Source organism: Talpa europaea (assembly GCF_964194135.1).
Source record: "Talpa europaea genome assembly, chromosome: 9".
Lineage (NCBI taxonomy): Eukaryota > Metazoa > Chordata > Mammalia > Eulipotyphla > Talpidae > Talpa > Talpa europaea.
Window position 1 is genome coordinate 6,179,802 of NC_140076.1, and position 19,517 is coordinate 6,199,318.

The window sequence follows — 19,517 nt, forward strand, 5'->3', positions numbered from 1 at the left end:
TTTAATCATCAGTTACACTGAAAAGATATACAACTTTGAGTTCTAGGGAATTTTGGGTAAGTTTGTAAGTGACCTCATAGCTGCATCCAAATGCAGATGAATTGGTCTGGCCTTCCGTTTAAGAATGGGGTACCTTGCAGTGCTGCCCACCCCATCTTTCTTAAATCTGTGCTTTGTATTTGTCTACCTTCAGTGAAGATAGAGTTGGAAATAAGCTTAGAAAATTATCTGGTTTATCTCTTCCTTTTATAGATTCTTTGGTGACCATGAGAGAGAGATGTCCAGAATGATCCAAGAGTTTTAAACACCTTGTCTAGAGGCTGTAGTCATGTTGGAAGGTCTCGTAGCCTGGGTTCTCAACACCTATCTGGGGAAATACGTCAATAACCTCAACACCGACCAGCTCTCTGTCGCGCTTCTGAAAGGTAAGTGCAGGTATTTATTTGGCACAGTATGTCTTTGTGTAGTGTTTGTATTTTTTTTTTTTAAAGATTTATTTATGTATGCATACAAGAGCTGGGGTGCAGGCCAGAGATTGCGGGGGTGGTGAGAGGATTCACCAGAGACAGAGTGGGGAGCAGAATAGGCAGATTAACTGAAATATGCTGCTGAGGGGAGCAGTGGGCAAGACAGGAGAGGTCTGTTGCACCATGTGGGTCAGCTCTCTGGCAGGGGATCGAATTCTTGCTGCAATGGCTGCAGATAGCTTCATAGTGCTGAGACTTAACCCCTTGCGCCACGAGGGAGGCCCTGGTGTATCTATTTTTAAAATTCTTTTCTTGTATGGGGCATAATAAAATCTAGCACCTGTATGGCTTTGCATTAAATGTGTGTAAAAGGAAATATGCTCTTCTGTATGACAAAATGATTACTATTACAGAGTAACTTAAGTGTATAGGTGTGTTGCAGATTTTAGGGAACTATTAAATATTAAAAAAAAAAAAAAACACCCGGCTATATTACTGGTGACAGTGCCTTATCTCAGCTAATTTCCTTTTAGCTTTGTAAAGCTTTATGGAGGCGATGGTGGTGTAGTGACAATGGCATTGGCTTTGGCTTCAAATCCTGCTTTGTTACTTATCAGCTCTGGGAGCAAATCCCTGAAATTCTGAGCCTCCATTTCTTTAGAAAGAGAGGGTACGGTACCTCTCCAGGGTGCTATTATAGCTCTTCGGGTAATAAACACCCCATAGAGGCTTTACAAGATGGCACTGTCAGGTCTTCAGCAGGATGTCTCAGGTCTTGTCTTGCTTAGTGGTAAGGGAGCTAGAGCTTGGGGCTCTTTGGCCTCTCCAGGCCTATGTAAGTACAGCCTGGTGATTTGGTATGGTACTTGGGAAAGTGCTTTGTTTGCTTTCTCCTTGTTTTAAGTTCTTTGCTCAATTCAAAATGGAACGCTTTAACAAATACAGAGACAGGAGGTCAGGTCAGCCTCAAGCATGCACAGTTGTGGAAAATGGAGAACAGACCTTAGATTCCTGGGAGGGGGGTTTTGGTAAGTGGACCAGGACAGATTAGTGGAATTAGCAGTGATGCAGAAATTTGCATAGTCTGAGAATGGGGTGCCAGTGGTTCGCTAGTCCCTAGAAGTGTGACTTTCTGAGTTTTTCTGACTCCTTTGAGTCAGTGACATGATTGTGCGGCTTTCGGCTGAGGGCGCTGTCATGGCCGCCCCGCCCCATGCCCTGCCTCTCCCTCCCCATGCCTGCCTCCCCTCCCCTTCTCTCCTGCTTTCCTCCTGTGCTCAGGCAGGCCTGCTGAAGGGAAAGCAAAAGTGGCCAGCTGTCCGGGAAGCGGATGCGTTCAAAGTACAATAGTGTCAAGTTCACCTCTTGGTCACTCATTGACATTCTCACACTGTGAAGTCGGTTGTGCAGGGCAGGTAACGGTGTGGCGAGAACGTGGAGCACAGCCTTGCTGGTAAGGGAGCTGGCCTTCTGCGAGGGGTAGGAAACGATGTTTGCTGAAGACATGAAGACATGGATATTTGTGGCATTTTCTGTATCGTGGGGTCTAGACTAATACAGATTTCTAATCTCAGCAATTTTAGACAGACGAGGTCTTGTGGCAGTTGCGTGAATCTCTCTGGTGCTTTGAACTATTTTTCTATGTTTATTTCCTTTTTACAAAGTATTCTCTGTGTTTTAACCAACCTGTGGAATTTGAGGGATGTTTCTGTGTAAAACGGAAAGAAACTGTTTCTTAATCATCGTAGTATGCACCCCCATCCTTTGACTTCACAGTACCCCACGGTGCCTGGGCAGGGACTCTTGGAGTGTTGTGGGGTCCCAAGGGAACAGCTTTGTAAAGAAGTACTTTTTGTTGAGTTGATGACACATTTAAGTAGAGTTTGGGGGTGGCCAGTACTAGATAGAACTAAGTTGTTACCCCAATCCATCTGCAAACATTCACTGTTGAGCTGCTTTGGCACCTGCAGCGGAGACTGAAATCACAGTCACGAGAGAGCCCAGACTGCATCGGGATTCCAGTTCTTCATTTACCTGTGACTTGGGCAAAATACTCAAGTTCTTCATGCTCCAGCCTCCCTGTAAATTGGAGATGATATTAACTCTCACATAAGGTCTGAGGACTGAACGCTTTAATGTAGGCCAAAGAGCTTAGAGCTGTTCTTTGCTCATATCTTGTGCCCTCAGTCAATGTCAGTGGTCGTCATCGTTGTGGTGGCCCACGTGTGGTTGGTTGTGGGTTGCAGCGTCGATTGGGCACACATGCTAGAAGTGAGAAAAATGCACATGGCGCGTGAGTAGCGGAAGGACAGAGACAGCACTTGTATAAGGTTTCACTTGGTCCGTCATTCAGCACCCACGGAGCAGCTGCTTTGGGAAGGCTCGGTGTGATGATGGAATGAAGAGGGGAGGCAGGAGACATGCAGAGAGCTCAGGAGGAGGGTCTCACCCTGGTGTCACCACTTAGAAACCCTTGTGACTGCGAGCCAGTTACTTAGCCTCTTCTCCCATGCTCCCCCTTGCCACCTGAGACGGGCCGGGCGTGGCATGAACTCACGCTACCGCTTAGCAGCTCTGAGACCTTTAAGCAATTTGCTTGTTCTGTAAGTCTCATTTTATTCATCTTAAAAGTGGAGAAATAATAGTACTGTGAGGACTGAATGGGATAACGCATATGAAGTGCTTGGTACATAGTAAGGTCTCCTTGGTGGTCACGGCTGCCATTATTATCACCACCAGTATTACTTTTCCATCTCGCCTGCAATGTGCCTGCTCTTCGCAGACCACTCACTTGTTGAAGAGTCAGAACTCCTGCAGTACCACTGGGTGCTATGTTATGCTAGTGGTATGGGCATAACGTGGTGGTGCCAAAGAAGGGGTGTTCATCCTGTTTGTAGGGCTTGAAGGCTATTATGGCGATAGCTTTGAGGGGCTTTAGCAAGATTTCCAAGGGTGGTGTGGGGTGGGTCACCACATTCCAGGCAGGAGGACGTGTGTGAGCAGAGGCCGAGGCTAAAGCTGGCAGGGCCTGTCTCCATAGTCTAGGGAGAAGGAGGTAGCCATTGCCAGTGTTCCTTTGTGGGTGTATCTGTATATTTGTAATAGATTCCTCACCCCAACCCATGCCCCCTTTTTAACAAGCTCTGCACCTCAGGTTGACCTTGTAAATATACTGGAGCTGAGACAGAGAATTCAGTAGTCATTAGCCTTTACTACAAAATGGCCAAGCTCTAAATTCACCCCACTTCTAGTGACTAGATCTCTTGTCTGTGTGAGATGAGCAGTTTTTGGAGGCACATCCCCAAATAAGACCTGCCTGGAAAACAGGTGAACACTGTGACCATTTCTAAGTCCTCACCTGCTCTGGTGGGTGCTTTATGGCCTGGACCCTCAGAGGGACCTTTCCCAGGAGGGCCAGATGTGGGCCTATGCAGGTAGGCGGTGGGGGGGAGGGCGGAGAACCCAGGAAGCCTGGAGCCACCTTGAGCCACCGGCCGCCGCTTGGCCCGATTCCCTAGTTTGAGACTTGTGGTCACTGTCCTTCCCTCCCCCCTCTGCTCTCTAGACTACCTCCTTCCCCTCTCACTACAGCGTCTCCTGTTTTTCATGATGTGGATCACCTGTAGTTCCTTCCACTTACTCAGGCTACGCAGCAGCCCAGGAAACCTAGGCCCGTCTGCCTTGTGACAGATTTGGGTATTGAAAAACAGGCCAGACGGTTCAAGTCGCAGGTGATGCACTTCACAAGCAGAGGAAATGATATCCTTTCCCCCGTAAGTCCATTCCAGCTGATAAGGGCGCTGTGTGACCATCATCATTTTCTCCCCAAATGTGGAAACAGGCTTGTTTCTGCACTTCTGGGGTTACTCGCTTCTCCTTTGATTAGTCTTAAGGGATGTGGTGTCCCACGGGGACAGTGTCCTTACAGAAGTCTGAAAACTAAGCTGGCTGCGTTTGTTCAGAATCTGCTGAACTGCTAGATTTGCGTACTTCTTTAAAAGTCAATAACCCCCAAGTCTTGAGCAGTCATTTAAAGGGAAAAACACTCATTTCTTGAGCTAGTTTTGTCTTCGGAGCCAATGTCTGGCTTGCCCGTCTTCTGGGTTCTCGTACCGGGTGCTGTCTGTACTGGTTGTCTGTAATGGTTGAAAATAGGTGTCTCAGACAGATTTAAGTGGCTCAGAAGTCCCCTAGTGTTACGCAATTCTTTAAAATACTGGCTCTTTCCCCAGCTCTTTGAGGATGGGGACCCTATCATCTCTCCACACGCCCAGCGCCTAGAACAGTATGGCATTGCCACAGGTGTCAGTGAATGACTTCTGTGGCTGAGAGCAAGCGGGACCCCGTGCACCCTTGACTGTTCTTGCAGAGCTGCCTTAGAGACATCTTGTGCTTTGGGTTTATGTTCTCGTAAACGCTGGGCCTTCAGCTGTGGTCCTGTTCTTTCCTTAGCTCTCTGACTGGTTCTTGCACCTGCAGAGGAGGACATTTATTCAACTCTCCTGGGCTCCCAGACCTACAGTATATCTCAGGGCTGGGTGGATAGAGGGCCTTGTTCAAAATACAATTTTCTCTCTTTCTATCTCAGAGATGTCTGCACAGGAGACTCAGGAGCCTGCATATTAGTCCAGGTGATTTGGACATTGATGGTTTTGGGGTGAATATTAGCCTAAATGGGGGTCTGCAAACTGGCAACTGGCCAAATCCCACCTGCCAGCTGAGTGGTCTATATATTTTTAAAGGCTTGTTTAAAAAAACAACAAAAGGGGACTATAAACAGAGTATGGCTAAATACAGCAGAGACCATAAAGCAATATTTACTGTCTGGCTCATTCCAGTAAGAGTTAGATCCTGCCTAACCCTTCATGTGCTGGTCGGCGTCAGCTGCTGTTTACGTGACAGAGTGGGGTGGTCAGGAATTAGTTAAGGAAAGTACCTGGTGCTGCCTGTGGCATTTTATAACCTGGTTCTAGGTATAAAACTTCCTCTTTAACCTTCAGTGGCTTGCACACAGTCTGCACCTACTGCGATTGTTGGATGGACATTTCACCCTTTGTTTTTATTTCTAGGTGCTGTTGAGTTAGAAAATTTGCCTTTAAAGAAAGATGCCTTGAAAGAACTGGAATTACCATTTGAAGTCAAAGCTGGTATGTGGCACTAAAGGAGGAGACGGTCTTGAGCCTTAAATTGGTTGGGATATGAAAACTGGGAACCCTGGTCTGTGTGGCCAGAAGAGGCGGGCGTGGAAGCACAGCATGTACTCTGTGAAGTGTGGTTTCTAGGCAACTGAAACTGGTATTAAGGATGATCCTGGAGGGGAGATGAGGTGGCCCCAGACTACGGATTAGAATCTCCAAGGGAGTGCCATTGAACCCACATTTTAAATAAGCACCCCAGGTAATTCTGAAGTTTGAGTGTGAGAACTTCTGTTCTACATATTGAGGGCTTGGGTTTTCTGAGAATTCATTGTAAATATTACTGGGAGGCAGTTTATTCCACGAGAGGTAGGCTCTGGGATGGGATGCTTGGGTTTATATTCCATATCTGCCATCCCAGCCGTGTGACCCTGGGCAAGTGTCCTAACCATTTTGTGCCTCCCCTTGGTTAAGATGGGGTGCGGATAGTACCCACATCTTGGGTTGTCGAGAGGAATACATGTGCCAACACGTGCAGTGACTCAGAACAAGCCTGCGGTTCCTATAGGAGTTCCTATAGGTTGGTAAGGAAATAAGAGTTGTAGGGAATCAAACTATTTAAGGTACACTTATAAATTAGTCCCTATTTAGACACCCCTTATTCAACAATAGCCTGTTGACATAAGTTAGTCTTTCCCTTATTTTAGGGTACTTATATAATCCTAAAATGCAAAGACAGTGGAAATCAGTTGCTGGGTGAACTAGAATAGAAATCTTGCAAAAGATTGGGGTTTTCTTGCAGTCATTTCAAGTATTGGGTGAACTGCCAGAATCACATGCAAAGGGATTGACAAATAAGAATTTGGAAGAAACTCTCAAGAGGAATGACGCATTGTAGGTACTGCCAAAAGACAATTTAATAGCAAAGGATTAAGGGAGGCTCTGGGGGAAAACAGAGAAAATTTAAAATATTTTTACAAAGTGAACCTTTTAATGCTTAGTCTGCAAAAGTTAAAAGAAGTGTAACAAGTTATATTTTGCTGTCATTAACTATCACATATTAGGCATCCTCTCTTTATTAGGTTAGAATTAAAACTGTGCACTTGGTGAAATTCTGTGTTGTGAAAATTGGCACATGGCTATAGAGTTAAGTAAACCTTATTAAATTAAAAAACTTGTTTTCATTTTTCTGGATCAAATCCAAATTAAAATTTAAAAAAAAATTATTATTTGCTGTAAAATTTCTCAGTTTGTTATTGGATCATACAGTCATTTGGTATTGTCATTAAAAATACCACTGTTAATGACATCATTATCTTAACTAGAACAGATCAGCCCCAATTGAATGTACCCCTTCGGGGGTAATGGTCACACTCTTGACAACAGTGCTGCTTTCCGTGGTAGAATATTGCTCAGCCGTGTTGGTCTTTGAGAGACCCATTAGGAGTTCAGGTGCCTTAAGCATTGGACGTGGTGACTTATGTCTTACTAATTGAGGCAGGTTGGCTAGAAGCGGCAGAGCTTGGGAAATAAGTATCACAGCTGGGCAGGGCTCTTTAGCTTTCCCCATCAGTCCAGGTTCTCATGAAGCATTTGAATTCTTCATTGATAGAGCAACACCAAAATGTTACAAATGTTTCAGTTGATGTGTTCAAAATTGGACATATTATAAGTCCAGTAACTTCCCACAAATACTTATCAACCAGCCAATTGATTAATAATGAACCAGAAATGTGTTTTGTGCCCTATGGCTTGTGCCAGTGCCTTGGGAAGAAAGACACCCCATGGAAGTTTCGGGTGTAGCCCAACTGGGGAGGAGGTGGTTTCCCGAGGAGAGATGTTGCATTTGATTTGGTAAAGTCACACTGAACTTGTTCCAGTATCTGATATATTATGCTTCATTCTTACAGATCTCAGCTCACTAACCTTTATGTCACATGTATGAGAGGCTGCTGCCTTTTTTTTTTTAAGTTAAAAAATAAATGGTAAAAGTAAGCATGCTCCTTAAAGAAAACCAAGAGGCTACAGAAAAATGGCAATATAGAAAATAGGCATTTAACAAGACTTGCTCTCTCCTCCCAGGCCTAATTGGGAAGGTAACCCTGCAGATTCCCTTCTATCGCCCCCATGTGGACCCTTGGGTGATCTCCATCTCCAGCCTTCACTTAATTGGCGCTCCAGAAAAAATACAGGATTTCAACGATGAAAAGGAGAAGCTGTGGGAAAGAGAACGCAAGAAAGCTCTGCTTCAAGCCCTGGAGGAAAAGTGGAAGGCAAGGCAGAAATCCCTTTGTCCATCAGAGCCGTTGTGGTGCGACCCACGCAATGCACATCTAACCGATCTGCTAACGCTGGCTCCTTCCTTTCTAGAGCGAACGCCAGCAGAAAGGGGAATCCTATTGGTATTCAGTGACTGCCTCGGTGGTTACACGAATTGTGGAGAATATCGAAGTAAGTCCCATTGACTGATAAAAAGCACAGCCTTGCCTGGGCTCTGGCAGGATTCCCTGTGTCTCATGTCTGAGCTGTTGGTGGCTTCTCGTTTAGCTGATGCAGGGTGTGCGCAGGGCTGGCTGCTCAGCCATGCCCATTCGGAGGCCTTGCCAATGAGAAAACCTGAAAAGCAAGTCCCACGCTCAGGGCACATGCGGGCTGCTCTTGCTTCAGCTCATTGAGTAGGAGTTTTCCTGTTGCTTCCATTTCATTTCCTGCACTTTGTTTTTGCTTTGGAATTTTGGAATCCCACTCGCTAAAGAATTTCTTCTTAAGAAGTGGGCCACCTAGACCTTCATGACTGTTTTGCTTGAGAGCAAATCACTTAACCCCACCAGTCTGCTCCTTTTTTGGTAAAATGAGACCATAGCCTGTAGTTGACACATTTTTGGTAAAATGAGACACATGGCCTGTAGTTGACACACCGAATACAGATGTCTCAGCTCCTGTTGATGTGTGTGGTGGCGGTTTGATGGGTTACAGTGCGAGGGCTGTTGGCTGCATTTTCTGCTATAATTGCAATTTTGATTTCTTCTCAAGAACTAGATTAGGGTTCTTAGTAATTTCATGAACAAGAGCTAGCCCCTGCTGATTCCCTCCGGGTAATCCTGCCCCCGTCGCAGCACCAGCGTCACACAGGCCAAATGTGTTCAAGGTGCAGCCCCTCCCAGTCAGTGCAGTTTGAACTTGTTCATTTCATCACTTTGATAATGATGGCAGAGACTTTGGTACATTGGAGGTGACTACTTTGAATTCTGTTTCAGGCTGTTATTTTTTTAGCCATCACTGATTTAAAAAAAAAAATTACCATTATTACTTTATCTTTAATAGTAGTTTTACTGAGATTTAGTTCCTAGATTTTAAAATTAACCCCTTAAAGTATATAACCCAGTGGTTTTTGGAACATATTTACAAAATTGTGCACTGATTGTCACTAATTCCAAAACACTTTCATGAACTCCCAAAGGAAACCCCACCCCCAATTCATAGTCGCTCTCAATTTCGCTTTCCTTAGGCCTCCTACAACCACTAGTCTTACTTTCTTTATGGATTTGCCTTTTGGAAACTTATTTAAATGAAATCATACATGATATGGTCCTTTTTATTGAAATAGCCTTGATATATAACTGTGCTAGTTTCAGGTGTATAACATAATGGTTAGACATTTGGCATGATCACCACAGTAAGTCTGCTTTTCATCTATTCTTGATGGTTTGCAAATGACAATACATTATTATTGCCTCTAGACTTCATGCTGTACATTATATTCCGATGACTGATTGATTTCATAACTGGAGAATTACATTTTTGATCCCTTTCACCATAACATCCTACCCTGAGACTCCCCCTCCTCTCTACCTGCCAGTCTGGTCTCTATGAGTTTTACTTGTTTTCTTTTTTACATTCTATGTAAAAGTGAAATCATGGTATTTGTCTTACTCTGACTTATTTCACTTAGCATGATGCCTTCAAAGTCCGTCCATGTTGTAAATGGCAAGATTTCATCTTTTTTATGACTGAATAATATTCAGTCATAAATATATGACTGAATATATTTATGGGTGTGTGTGTGTGTGTGTGTGTTAAGTGTATTACATCTTCTTTATCCATTCATCTATCAGTTGACAGTTTGTTTCTGTATCTTGACTCCAGTAATAATGCTACCGTGACCAAAGGGATACATTTATCTTTTTGATTTAGTTTTTTCAGCTTTTTTAGATAAATTCCCAGGAATAGAATTTCTGGATCATATGATAGTTCTATTTTGAATTTTTTGAGGAACCTCCATAGTGTTTTCCATCAGGACTATACCAGTTCACACTCCCACCACCAGTGGGATTCCTTTTTCTACATCCTCACCAACACTTGTTTTTTTTTTTCCCCCTCACCATAACCATTCTAACCAGTGTGGGTTGGTAGCTCACTGTGGTTTTGATTAGCATTTCCCTCATTAATGAAAATCTATATGGCCTTTTGCGTCAAGCTCCTTTCCCTTGGAAATTAAATTAAATAAATTAAATTAAATTAAAATTAATTAATAAAGGGCCTCCCCGGTGGCGCAGCGGTTGAGCGCTGGGTTGCGAAGCTGCCCGCAGCCTCTGCAGCGCCGGTTCGATCCCCGGCTGCTCCCCGGCCACCGGAGGAGGGTCCCACATGGCGCGCAGACCTCTCCTGCCGCCCGCTGCTCCCCTCAGCAGTGTACTTCTGTCCTTCTGCCTGCTCTGCTCCCCGCTCTGGCTCTGGTGAATTCTCTCACCCTCCCGCGCTTCTGACTGCACCCAGTGCTTGTATAAACAAAACAAATAAATAAAAAAAAAAATAAAATTAATTAATAAATTAAATGAAAATATAATGCTTTTGTGTTCATCCAGGAAGTAGCCTGTATGAGCACTTCATTCCATTTTATGACTGAATAATACATTTCCTTATTGGATTGTCAGGGGTGAAAAAGCCAGACAGCACATTAGTTCGAGCAGTGAAACAGATTTTATTCAGTCTTTGCTGCTGACAGTAGGGCAGAGAGCGGAGCTCATTCCAACTTGCACAGAGGTGACTGGGCCTTTCTCAGGGCGTTTGCAGGTGTGACAGAGGCTGTTCCTTCGTGAAGAGTTACAAAGGGCTGGTCACTGAGTGTGATAAGGACATAGACAAGGCGGTGTCTGTGAGCTGGGCTCTTCCCACAGAGACTGAGACAGGAAACCTGTCCTCCTGATGGTTACCTCTCAGAGGAGCGACTTCCAGGTCCTTTAATTATAGGACATGTGTCTCCTGGGGACAGAGAAAGGATTTACAGTTGTGAGCAATTTGTGGTAAATGCTCTGAGAAGGGGGCCTGTTGTCACTCGCCGGCTAGAACCAACATCTCTGAGGTCTCGGGGTGGGCTTGTCCTGGGACACGGGCTCAGGCTTCTGGAAGCCTTCGTATGTGGTCAGGTCGTCTACGGCGAGCTCAGGTGCGGAGTTGTGGCAGTTGTCAGGATATGCTGCACTTTGTTTCCTCCTGCACCAGTTGGTGGGCATCTCGGTTATTTCCACTCTGACTGTTACGAATGATGCTGCCGCCGATATTCATATGTAAGGCTTGACGTGAGGCTTTCAGGCCTCTTGAGTATACCTCAGAGTGGAATTTTGAGTCATCTCAAAATTATGTGTTGTTTTTTGAGGAACTGTCAAACTGTTTTCCAAAGAGGCAGCATTATTTTAATTTTACCAGTAATGTATGTAGATTTCAGTTTCTCCACGTCCTCAACAACTTTGCCACTGTGTCTCCCGGTAAGAGCCGTGCTGGTGTGCGCGGAGTAGCATCTCACTGCGGGGTTTTGATGCGCTTCTCCTTGGGGGCTACATCATTGAGCATCTTGTTCTGTGCTCACTGGCAATTTTTGCATCTGGTTTTATGGTCTGTCCAAATCCTTTGCCCATTTAAAAAATTGGTTTATTTGATTTTTTTGTTGTTTCATTGTAAGGGTTCTGTATATATTCTAGATTCTCGTCACTTATTAGATATATAACGTGAAAATATTTCCTCTCATTCCATGCCTGTCTTTTTAATTTCTACTGTGATTTTTTAATTCATTGAGAGAGAGAATCTTTTCTGTAACCGACCATCGGAACAACAGGAAATAAATAAGTACAAAGGGTCCATGCCCTGCTCTGGTGCCCCTTGCCCAGGGTGGCGACACAACGGCAAGATGGGCAAGTCACGGGAGAGGGAGGACCCACTACCTAGACACTGTGGCTTTATTTTCTTTTAGTGTCTTGTGAAACGACTTAGTGCAAGTATTGTAGCTCTCCTTGAGATGGCATGGATGGTCTGTGTTTGTAGCTCTTAGCAGTGTGGGATGATGTGATGGGAGCGTGAATGTAACGTGCCCGGTGCCTATGATGGTCCTTGGAGGGCTCGAGGCCGCGCCCTTACCTGTGGTGCCACAGCTGTCTTAGCCCGCTCTTCTCTCTCTGCAGCTAAAAATTCAGGACGTTCACCTGCGCTTTGAAGATGGCGTCACCAATCCTTCCCACCCCTTTGCATTTGGCATCTGCATTAAGAACGTCTCCATGCAGAATGCTGCCAATGAGCCTGTGAGTATGAACCGCGCCTGCGGGAAGAACGCGGTGGCTCCAGGGCGTCTGTCCTGCTGTGTAAATGAATCACATTCTTTCCCGTCTGTTGTATGTCTTGTGTGTCTGTCTCTTGTCTGGATGTAGCAAATCTAATTTGTTGAAATAAGGAATCAGTTTATTGTCTCTGACCTTTTGTGATCTCACCCAACCATTAAATGTTGGCCGTCCCTTTTATTTTATACATGAGAAAACCTGAGGTGCTGGGTCATCTTTGATTCCCTTCTCATGCTATGGGCTCTCCCTGGGCAAACTCACGGGTTCAGTGTTTCAGGTACCTCCTGGGAGTATCTGTTGATGACTCCATGTCTTGACTCCAGCCTTCACCTCCGTCTGGTCTTCATAGTCATGGTCCTTTATCACTGCCTGTGGAACGCCTCCACACGCTCTGGGATTGTCATACCAAAATGACCCCATTATGTTCCGTCTGCCACCTTTCCTTCCCTGGAACCGACATCCCCCCTTTATTTTCTAATGTATTGCTAAAAATTGAAGGAAACAAATACGAACCTTTTTTGAGACTTTTATGTGCCAGGTCATGTTGTTTGCCTGCTACACGAGTCCCCTCCCCCCCCACCATTGTCACCTCATGTTACAGCAGAGGACCCTAAGCTGGAGAGATGAAGCAAGCGGTGGGGCCAGGCCTTTAACCCATATGCCCCAGGCTGTAGAGTAGGGGTTGGCAAACTGCATCCTGGGGCCAAATCTGACTCCCCACCTGTCTTTGTATATAAAGATTCATCGGATCACTGCCACACCCATTGTTCACACGTTGTCTGGTGCTTCATGCTACAGTGGCAGTTAAGCAGTTGCAACAGGGAGTAGATCTTTGCTATCTGGCCCTTTGCAGAGAAGTTTCCTGTCCCTGCTTTCTGCAGGACACGAATGTCCAGAAGCCTGCACTCATTCCTCGACTTCCATATCCATTTGGTCACATCCTGACAGCTTTTTCTGCAAAATGTCTCAGATGTGACTCTTTATCCTCACTGTGTCTTAGTGCAGGATCCTGCCATCTTTTCCCAGTCTTTTCTGTGTCACTCACACACAGGTAAGATAGTATTGTCCAGGGCCCTGCACAGAAGGACGTGGTCGCTTGGAGCTGAGGTGGCAGCCTTGGCTTGGTAGACTAACCCAGCATTTCTGAAATGCACCTTGATCCTATGAACTTGTTCATTACTTCGACACAGTCATGGTTCATTTGCTCTGGCACCAGGTTGGAGAACTCTACTTGGCACTGTTGCCAGAATTTTGTTTCTGAGACACCCAGTCCTGGTAAATGCCTGCCTCAGCATTCTTAGCCGTGTTGTGCTCCTTAACGTAGGAAGGCCAGACTCCTAGTGGCATGGACTTCCTGTCCCAGTGTGTCCATCTCAAACCACCGTAAACTAGCTGGCTTAAAACAACAAATTTATTCTCTCTAGTTCTAGGCCAGAAGTCCAAAATGGAGGTGTGGGCAGGTGGTTCTTTCTTGAGGCTCCATCCCGTGCCTCTCTCCTTGCTCCTGGTGGTTGCTCTGCATTCCTGGGCTCATAGAAGCACCGCTCCTATCTCTTCACACGGCCTTCTCCCCTGTATTTCTTCTTACAAGGACACCATGGTTAAATCATCCCCATCCAGTATGATCTCATTTTAACTTGATTATATCCACAAAGACCCCTCTTCCAAATAAGGTCCTGTTCATATGTCTGGGTGGACATGAATTATTTTTCTGGGAAACTGTTATGCTCAATACATAGTAATGTAATGTTGCAAGCTATTATTATGTTGCAAGCTATTATTCAACCCTTAACTGACCCCTACTCCAAGTGCGTGTTCACACACGCAGCAATGCTGCCCTCCACAGGCGTGGGTCCGGGATTCAGTCAAACAGGTGCACTCACTGTTCCCCGGAGCCACGGGCCTTCTGTATCATGGACCTACACTTTGAAATGTGTCCCTGCCCTTTGCCCGAAACTTAGACATCTTTTGATAGTTGTCTGCCCAGTGGCATTTTCTCCTCTGTTCACAGTGTCTTACATGTTCTGCTTAACGAAATTGTTTGCCTTTTTGTCTCCCATGTTAGCTAGATTTTGAACTCTGTAAGCAACACCATGTTCTAAGTTAGTTTTGTTTCCCTAACACCATGAAAAGTACCTGATGTGTGATTCTTTAAATGGTTTGTTGAATGAATGGATACGTTCATGAATAGAGAGTCATCTTGTTCCCTTCCCTGTCTTTCTTACCTCAGGTACAGAAATTAATGCGGAAAAAGCAATTAGATGTGGCAGAGTTCAGCATCTATTGGGATGTCGATTGCACTTTACTGGGGGATTTGCCTCAGGTGGAGTTACAGGTACGGTTCTGACAGAGGGCTTGTGAAGCCTCTGGGGTCGCTACCATGTAGGTTTGTTTTTTGTGTCTCTGGTTCCCAGTCCTCTGTTCCTCCACAGGGACCCACTGACATGTGTGCGCTTGAGGTACTTGCTGTGGCTGTAACGTTGATTAATAGTTTTACACTTTATCGTATTATAGATTTCTTTTTTTCCTTCACTTAAGGCTAAGATATGTATAATTACTTGCTTCTGACTACTGCACAATACTTTATAGTTTTCTGTTATTTTGTAAAGCTATCTGTAGGTATCTGATTGCAGCTAACACTTTCTAGTTATCTGTTCTCTTAGCCACTATGGACTCGGCATACAGATTTTAAGTGAACAAAGCACCAGATCTGATTCTTATGTTTAGCTGAAACTTCACTTTTGGTGTCATTCCTTTAAGAAGTGCTTAGAAAGTCATTATAAATCTTTCGATATAAAATATGACTGTTTGTGAAGGAGAAAAAAAAATCTCAATTTAATCTTTTTGTAAAGGAATTGTCAGTGTTTAGATGAAATGGAGAAAGAGGTCTCATTTCAGCCCCCACCCTGTGACTAGCACGCTGTGTATCTATGGTTTGTGTTTTGCTGATTCAATTAAATAATGTATCACATTAGAACAGCACACAGCTACAAAACATAAAATCAGAGGTCTTTGAGATGAGTATGTAATAGTCTCTAAGATAAAGTGTTAGGTTTAAAACACCAGGGTAGAATAGCATATAAACCGTTTATGTAAGCATAGTTAAAACCCCACAAAAAAATACGGGTTTGCTTGAACATGTCCAGAATGCCTCTGGTGGAACACCAGTCAGGAACCAATCAGGAACTGGTTGCTTCTGGGAAGGAGAATTGGGTGGCTGGAGGGTCAGAGTAGGAAGGAGATACTTTACCTTTAAAATTTTAAATTATGTGACTGTTACCCAGTTAAAAAAAGAAAGAAAAATTTCAGAATCCTCTGGAGCTTCAGGTTCCCAGTTATACTCTGCTGCTGGATTCTGCTGTCATGTAAATATACATTATATCTATAAATATAGATGTGACTTGACCCTGAAAGCATTTGCGATGGTGACAGATGTTCTTGTGACACCAGGAGGCCATGGACAAGAGCATGGAGAGTCGCGACCATCACTACATCCTGGAGCCCGTGTGCGCGTCTGCTCTCCTGAGGAGAAACTGCTCCAAAGAGCCCCTGAGGTCCCGGCACTCGCCCCGCATTGAATGTGATATTCAGCTGGAGACCATTCCCTTGAAGCTCTCCCAGGTGCCGCCTCTCCTGGGGCTGGTCTCCAGGGGCGAGGGAGCGTTGGCAGAAGGCTCCTAGCAGCCTCGTGGGAAGGGAGGAAGGCTGGTGGCCCCGGCATCAAAGCACTGGCAGGCCAGGCAGTTGGGTTGGGTTGACCTCAGGTTAGTTTGGGTTTGGTGTTTTAAAGTGCTGAGCAGAGAGTAAGAGGTAAAGTGAAAATCCTCAGGGTTCAGAGAGGCCCTTGTTGCTGAAATGGCGTCTTTCAGGTTGCTCTGGGTTTCAAGTCCGTGCTCAACTTAACATGACGTCTTTCAGCTTCTGTTTTAACTGAGGAAAAGAAACCAGTCAGTTCTAACCTGTCTCTCTTAACCTCTGATAAAAAGCTGCAGTACCGGCAAATCATGGAATTCCTCAAGGAGCTGGAGCGAAAGGAGAGGCAGGTGAAGTTCCGAAAATGGAAACCCAAAGTGGCTGTGTCTGAGAAGTAAGTGAATAATCTTACCCACTAAGTGCATTTCATAGCCTGTCCTGCTTTTGGTAGATAGAGCAGAAACCTAGACAGCATCACTGTCTTTTACAGGTGGTTGGAGACAAAAGTCCAGTTAGTTTTTCTGGCCTTTAAGTTGCCATTCTGCGGTGTGTTATTTGGTGTCGCAGATTTACTCTTAGATTGTTGTAGAATCAAGAACTAGGCGCCTCTCAGCCCTGCTAAGCCAGTGGATTAACGGTTGGTCTGGTGGAGTGTGATTGTATAGTGTATGCTTTGCAGTGTCTATATCTCCTTTAGCAAAAAGCTGTTTTTTTCATGGCATAGTGGTAAACTTGATGTCTATTATATGAATGCCTTTGTAGATCCCGTGTATTTCCGTGTCCTTGGTGAAGCTTTCCATTTAAAATCTTTTAGAAGCTACCTGATAGTCACCACTTGATTTTTTTGTCAGTGGAGGGAACTGACATCATGAGTAATTCAGGTCATTTCAGCTCAGTTCTTCCCCTTTATCAGTGGCTTTGCTGTCTGTGGTTTCCACAGCTACCCACGGTCAGCCCAGGGCCACGTCCACGTAACCTTTATCACAGTATATTGCTATCACTGCTCCCTTTATTATTAGCTATTGTTGTTAATCTCTTGCTGTGCCTAATTTATAACTTAAACTGTGCAGGGTTTGGTAATAGCGGCAGCTGCAGGCCTCTGCGGGGGTCTTGGAACGTATTCCCCAGATGAGGGGTTATTACTGTAATATGTTGATATATAAGTTAGGATCTGTCAGAAGATTTACTTTCTCCACATGAGCTGAGGCATCAACTGATAGCTGACAAGAGAGAAGGTGTCTCAAGAGGAGTGGTATTATTCCAGTTGCTTTTATTGTAAGAAGCAACCACTTTGTTATGAACTATTTCAGCTGCCGGGAATGGTGGTATTTTGCTTTGAATGCCAACCTGAATGAGATCAGGGAGCAGCGGAAATGCTGTACTTGGGACTTCTTGTTGCACCGCGCCCGAGATGCTGTGTCTTACACCGACAAGTACTTCAGCAAATTGAAAGGGGGCTTGCTGTCTGCAGATGACAAGGTGAGGGGACTATTGTCTTTTGTTTCTTGTCTTCCAGAGGCTGAGAATGCCTTTCAGAGGCTGAGAATGCTCTCTTAGCCTCTGAAGAATTTGGATTCTGTGCTTTCACAAGCATTACCTCAGATAAGCAAAGTGGGTAGACTCTTACTCTTCCCAATCCAGGTGAGAAAACTGAGGACCAGATTTACACAGTAAGAGTGTGGACCTCAGCCCCTTTATGTCTCATACAGGACATTGGCAAGGACATGCTTTCCCTTCTGGGGTTGGCTGCCTGTCCCAGCTGCCCCAGCCAGGAAACCAGCTCTGAAGATACTGTGGAGCCCACAGCCTCAGCCGGGTTCTGGGCCTGCAGGACTCTCCTGCAGAATTGAATTGAGGCTCTTGTGGGCCCCATTTTTAACCAACTACTGTTCTTTATTTGGGTAGTATGGAAAAGGTGTTTAAACCAGACACCCAGCAGCCAGGGCCCCGCCGTTTCTTGGCTGTCAGTGGAAACTGTTTCTCCCCAGTGATTACTGTAGAGGTTCAGGTGGGCGTTCTGTTTCTCAGGTGTGATGATACCTGTTTTTTTTTACCGCCACCCAAACAGGAGGAAATGCGTCGGATTGAAGAGGAACAGAGCTTTGAGGAACTGAAGATTTTGCGTGAACTGGTTCATGAGCGATTTCACAAGCAAGAAGAACTGGCCGAGGTGAGAGATCCTGTGAGAAGATGTGTTCAGAGCCAGCACGCTCAGAGCACCTCAGCTTTGATGTGTTTATGCTTCTGTGGGCCACAAAGTGTTGTCAGTGGCACATGCAACTTGTCTTTGGGAGCTCATCTGTGCACATCTTGCTTGATGCAGAGTCTGCGAGAGCCTCAGTTGGATTCTCCGGGAGACTCTCCTGCAGGTCCAGAACCCGGTGGAGGCAGCGGGCTGCTGCAGTACCTTCAGTCCTGGTTTCCAGGCTGGGGCGGCTGGTACGGGCAGCAGACCCCGGAAGGGAGCACCGTAACGGGTCTGTCCGGAGAGCAACATGAGCAGTGGACTCCTGAGGAGATCCTGGGTAAGACGGGAGCTGACCTTGCGCTTCCCTGGCTATAGGGGGAGGAGACACTGGGTTCCTAAAATTGGCCTCTTCTTTGTGAACAGCCCATGGTGTTTTTCAGATAATAAAAAATTAGAAAGTTGTCCAGCAGTGTGTTTTATGTTGTTAGAGGTGTAGAGAGAATGATTTGAAAGACATGGCATTTTTGTTGCTAAATTAGGATAGTAGTTTAGTTTCAGGTAGATCTGAGTGACAGTGATTATAAAAGAACTCAATTTGAGGAAATTCAAAAGACATAGACTCTGAAGCTTGAAAGCCAAGCAGAGTCACTCTTTAGACCCGAGCTGTCCAGGATGCTGCCCACAGCCACCAATGACTGTTGGAGTTGAAATTGATATAAATCAGAACAAAAAATTCGCTTCCTCACTGGTGCCAGCCATGTCAGCCACATGCGCCACGAGTGCTCACCTGTTTAGTGGCTGTGTGCTGGCCACAGCAGTGGTGGGGCCTTCCACCGTGTATCCAGTGCCGCTTTGTTCTGCCCTTTCTCACAACTCCTGACATCCTCCCTGGCTCAATGATGAGCTGGTAAGAGCTTTTGCAAAGCTGATGGGGCCATTTTACATTAGTGAATTAACCCATAAGTTTGTTTTCAATAAGGAAAAGTGAGTTCAAGAAAGCCCTTGTGACTTTGATCAGTGTGTCTGGTGTGCTTTTTAAATTCCCCATGTTTTTTCTTAAAGTCTCCTCTCCTCACGTTTAGGCACTGAGGAGTTTTTTGACCCCACTGCAGACGCCTCGTGTATGAACACATATACGAAGCGGGATCATGTCTTTGCCAAACTGAACTTGCAGTTGCAACGGGGAACTGTGACTCTGCTGCACCAGGAGCCAGGGACGCCTCCCACCGGTGAAAGTGCTTTCATGCAGCTGGAGTTTTCAGGTACAGCCCCCGCAACCACCGATGCTATTTTTCTCTCTAGAGCCATGTCCACGGAACAAATGGCATTATCCGGTAACGACATTCTAGAAGGTTGTAGTGAACACTGAATGACTGAATACTGAAATCACGTCCCCTGGGGAATACAGGGATAGATGCCTGGAGAG

At 45.3% G+C, this 19,517-nt stretch overlaps 1 protein-coding gene across 3 annotated transcripts in view; it reads left to right on the top strand.

Annotated features, from left to right (window-relative positions):
- Positions 1-328: 328 nt before the first annotated feature.
- Positions 329-19,517, top strand: part of VPS13D (vacuolar protein sorting 13 homolog D) — a gene marked incomplete at both ends in the record, with an annotated part of 199,174 nt that continues 179,985 nt past the window's right edge. For all 3 annotated transcript variants that reach the window (XM_084243705.1, XM_084243706.1, XM_084243707.1), the window contains 12 exons: positions 329-425; positions 5,537-5,614; positions 7,685-7,875; positions 7,973-8,053; positions 12,058-12,174; positions 14,441-14,545; positions 15,661-15,831; positions 16,197-16,297; positions 17,214-17,382; positions 17,972-18,073; positions 18,227-18,428; positions 19,174-19,353. In XM_084243705.1, coding sequence (XP_084099831.1) covers positions 329-425; positions 5,537-5,614; positions 7,685-7,875; positions 7,973-8,053; positions 12,058-12,174; positions 14,441-14,545; positions 15,661-15,831; positions 16,197-16,297; positions 17,214-17,382; positions 17,972-18,073; positions 18,227-18,428; positions 19,174-19,353 — 1,594 coding nt within the window. The remainder of the gene's footprint in view (positions 426-5,536; positions 5,615-7,684; positions 7,876-7,972; positions 8,054-12,057; positions 12,175-14,440; positions 14,546-15,660; positions 15,832-16,196; positions 16,298-17,213; positions 17,383-17,971; positions 18,074-18,226; positions 18,429-19,173; positions 19,354-19,517) is intronic.